The sequence below is a fragment of the Alligator sinensis genome, unplaced genomic scaffold (genome assembly GCF_000455745.1).
Source record: "Alligator sinensis unplaced genomic scaffold, ASM45574v1 scaffold134_1, whole genome shotgun sequence".
Lineage (NCBI taxonomy): Eukaryota > Metazoa > Chordata > Crocodylia > Alligatoridae > Alligator > Alligator sinensis.
Window position 1 is genome coordinate 95,986 of NW_005841920.1, and position 4,617 is coordinate 100,602.

The 4,617-nt window shown below is 39.5% G+C and overlaps 1 protein-coding gene across 11 annotated transcripts in view; it reads right to left on the reverse strand.

Moving 5' to 3' along the window:
- The window catches only part of CORIN (corin, serine peptidase), a 352,509-nt gene that overhangs the window by 70,885 nt on the left and 277,007 nt on the right, over positions 1-4,617 (reverse strand). For all 11 annotated transcript variants that reach the window (XM_025198376.1, XM_025198378.1, XM_025198372.1 and 8 more), the window contains one exon: positions 677-948. In XM_025198376.1, the coding sequence (XP_025054161.1) occupies positions 677-948 (272 nt within the window). The remainder of the gene's footprint in view (positions 1-676; positions 949-4,617) is intronic.

Here is a 4,617-nt window from a genome sequence, read left to right on the forward strand (position 1 = left end):
CCCCAAAAAAAGGGAGAAATATTTCCCCAGCTAAGGTGCACTAAATAGAATGTGATAGGACAGCTGGAATATTTTACTTGTGCTGTGTGAATTTATTTTATTAATAAAATATTTATATAATACAAATTCTACTGTCACAGGACCCTAAACTTATAAGAAACAAGAAGAAATGTTTCTGTCATAACCACTTATGATTGATAGAATGGGTAATATCACAAAGCCACAGTGTGACCCTGAGAATTTTGTTGTCAACAAAATACCTATTTCTTGAGCCAACAAAAGAAGGCTTGAGCCTGAAGCTTTGCATTCAACTAAGAGCACGTTCATCTTCTGAGCATTTCACATACTCTCAGGATAGCTTCACATGCAACTTAATCAGGCCACTGACTAGCCATGACAGAACATTTCCTCAACAGGAACTATTGGATACTCACCATTTTTGGAAAACAATATAGTTGGGCATTTAGACAAAATATCTGGAGTTAGGCTCCAGTTATTGAAAAATTAGGCTCTAAATCACAAAATCATAGATTTTGTATGAACATTCTGATACATAAAGCGCAACAAATGTATAATAAGAGGTAGGCAAAATGATTTGAAACTGGAAGCAAGTATTTGATCAGGTTAGAAGAAGATTAACACATTCCTCCAAAAGTCCAGAAAGTATTCATCTTACTTTTGTTGCCCATGTGTCCCCAGCCTGTGATGTAGCAGTAGGTATCTGGCTCAATCAACTGTTCCCTGCTTGGTAAGCAGACTGGCCTCACATAACTTGTCTCACTGATATCTTCATTTAGTTCTACAATGCTGATATCATAGTCAACCACTGCTCTGTTATACCGTGGATGCAAGATAATAGTCTTCACTAGTCGGGTCTGCATGAAGACTGATGGATGATCCAGATTGCTTATACCAAACACCACTTTCCAAACTGCAGCATTCTCTCTCCTTTGAAAGAAAGGAAAAAAATAAATTGAAATAAAAAGTTATTTTAGCCACAGCTGTGTAACATAAGTAGTCCTATATAAAAAAAAAAATAGAAATCATACTTTCAGAATCTATGTTAAAAACTAAGATCTAAGCAACAATACAGAATGAATTTTATTAGTAGATGTTTAGGATTGTGAATCCAAAAAGATGACAAAAGCCAGTAGGGAAATACAAATCGCCCAAGCAAGGGACTAACTGTATTGCTTTCCTCCGATTGAATTCAGGGTCACATCTTCCAAAGTTCATAGGTGCATATCTGCTTTGTTAAGCACCAATGGCATTCGCAGAACCACTTGTTACCATACTAGTGAGCATGTTTCTCCTGGTGGGTATGTGCAAAGCCATCTAAGTGCTGATCTAATATCTCCCCCGCTCCCCACATCCCCGACAGGTAACAATCTTCTCAGAGGCCTAGTTCAACCCAAAGTCCCACAATAGGTTGCTCCCATGAACAAGAAATGTAATCTCTGCTGCTAGCTAGGGCTACCATCTTAGAGATAAGAAACATGGAATCAAGTCTCTGTTCTGTATGACTTGGAGTTGAGATATGAACTCACATCTCAGGTGAGTGCCCTAACCACTGGGGTGTAGACATCAGTCTATAAATGGCCCAAGATGGACAAGTATGACCCTTCATGAAATTCAATGGCCTTACCCAGGATGTACCAAGTGCCCATTTCCATTACAATCAAGGTGTTCAGTACCTTGAGGCCATGATAATACACTACTTTGGTTATTTTTTACTAATTGATTTCTATAAGCCTTTAAAACAACCCAATATTTAACTTTAATGAAGATCTAGCCACTAATGCATACTAAAAAGTCAAGAATCAGAGATTATTTTTTTCACATGGGGAGGCCTAGCAGGTCTATGGTGGGAGGGGGTGTTGCCCAGTTCAGATGTGGACTAGCCAGGGTGTTAAAAATAGTCTGGTCAGTGTCACCAGTGATATCAAAACAGCATAGCCTGGGAACTATGGACTGCTAAGAGTGGCTGGGCTTTCCCAGCCCCAGGGCTGTGCTGTGAATGCGTTCACTAGGCTGAGTTAACCCTTGCTAAGTCAGGTTAACCCCTTGCTCATCTAAAGTTAGTTCACCTCAGATGAGAACTAATTTTAGATGGGGTGTACCATTTTAGGGTGACCTAAGCCCTGTGATTGCTTGCACACCAGGGCATTCAGATCACTCTAACCTTGGTGAGAGCTATCTAACTACAATGTTTATATGTACCCCATGTCAAGTGTGCTCTGAAAATGCCTAAGGCTGAAGATCACTTGTCAGTTTGACTTTTAGACACAGTTACCCAAGACTATATATTTCTATTTCCATTTTTGATATCTGGATTTTTTTCATGTGGGGAGGTAAACACAATAGAATCAAGAAGATCAAACCAATTTGAGACGCATAAGAATGGAGCCATAAAAGGGTAAGGGCATGAAATCTCATGATTAGAGCTAGTGGTAAATCACAGGCTCTGTGACTTTTCTGTGGCTTAAAATAAAAAAACCCCTCAGCATTTACACAGCAGACTGAAGAGGGTTTTGTACAACATAGCAAACTTTGCAGACAATGAGGCTTAATCAAAGCTAGAGATAAGAAGAGAAACAACAGCTTTTTTTCCCAGCAGTCAACCAGACTGTGGTTTTTAATCATCTTTTAAGAGTTTTGATGGCAAAATAAAGGCTATTTTCATAAAATAATGAGATACGCAAATGCTGACATTTCAGGCTACAATTATCCTTTTATTCCATGACTAGTTTGTGACTTTTTTGTATAATTTTTCATAACAAATTACTAAGAATATTCATGTTCTAGCATGTCTCACAAGCATAGAGCAAGGAAAATAAAATGGATAGCCCTGAGCAAGGAAGTTCACAGCTTGAACTTATTGTCCAAAGGCAGGGAAAAATTATTTGGTATTTTAGTTTTGATCTTGGATGCTTTTATACAGTGGATTTCAAACCCCAGGGAATACAGCATTTAACTCCAGTAACTGAAGAGCATATGGATGATGTGTTCTATGAAATTTCTCCCATCTCGAAGGTCTATGAGGGTGTCAACCCATATTTGTTATAATGCTCTCTGCTGAATGGCTATGATACTCACACTGCAGCCTGGATCACAAGCTTAACTAAAGTGTTTCTACCTAATAAGTCTTTAGATAAAATACTACATATTCTCCACTCCTAAGAACATATAAAATATTTGTTTTTAATTTTGTTTTGAATTGGTGCAATTTACCATAAAACAACTTAGCAGTTATAAGCTGCAACCCCCCCATGTATCATTATAACAATTCAGTATTATCAAACACCTATGGAAGGAGAATAGCTGCTGTCATGTATGAAAGTATACTTTTAAAGGATTTAACAACCTAAAATCTTTTGGCTTATAAATCAATGCCACCATAACACCAGCAGAGGGAGCATAAAACATTTCTTGTAAATCCTTAATGAAAGTTTAAGCTTTAAGGTGTGGAAGTTGAATAATCTGTTGTCTTCCCCAAAATTTGGGAATATTTGGGATCTGGAATGAAAATGCTTTTTTAAATATAACATTCTAGGTACTCCCTTATGTGGTATAGCTCTAATCAGCAATAAATGGCCTGGTTCAAATAGTTAGTTAAAGTCCTCCTGAAATCTACAGACTGGGAGGTTTCTTTCTCCTAGATTGTCTCCTCCTTTGTCACTAATGGGTGACACCTCTTACCTGTTGAATTCAAAGGCATTCCAGTGTTGCTGAGAAGTTCTTGCAAAGCTGTAGAAACACTACAGCAATGAATGAAAACTATTGAGATGCTGTCAAATTCTATCAAGTAACCATGAAGTGAACTTGTGTTTAAATTGTCCCTTTAGATTAAAAAAAAAATCAGTTGGTCACAAGTCATTTACAGAGGCTGTCAGAGCAGGCTGAACAAGAAAAGCAGCTGCTAACAGAAAGAAAATTATCAGGTAAGAAATGTCTCCTGCTTCACATTTCTCTCCTCACTCATCACTAACAGGAAGTAAGCAGGCAGTGAATCACAGAACTAGATAGAAGATTACAGCAGAATTTTAATTACTACAGCAGAATACAGCTTCCCACCATATAAAGCAGATGCTTTGTAATTTAAGGAATTATTTGGGAACCAACCAAAAGTACCTCCTACCTAAATGATGTTTCTGTGAAGGAATGGAAAGCTACTTTTTCCAAATACTTTCTTCCCCCATTGTTATTAGGTACCTTGTAGAAGGAGATTTGACTTCTTTGCTGAATGATTTCCCAGAAACTGTGTGGGGGGACAGTTATAGGGCACAGAGAGAGAGCACTGTTGAGAAAAAAAGACCCAACAGAGGTGTAACTGGCATGAACATCACGTGCCCTCTGAGGCTGGGGGGGCACAGCGACTGCCCGCAGTCGGCAGTGGCAGAAAGCGGGGAACTCCTGCAGGCTGCCGTGGCGGTATTGGCGGTGAGGGGGGATGGTGAGTGCCAACCAGCGATCGGCAACCACCCATAGATGCCACTGGCAATGTCGATGGGAGCCACCAGCAATCGGTGACTACCCACAGATGCTGGCAGCGGTGTCGTCAGCGAGGGGAATGGTGGTGAGCGGTGGCGAGCGGCAACCACCTGCAGGTGCTGCCGG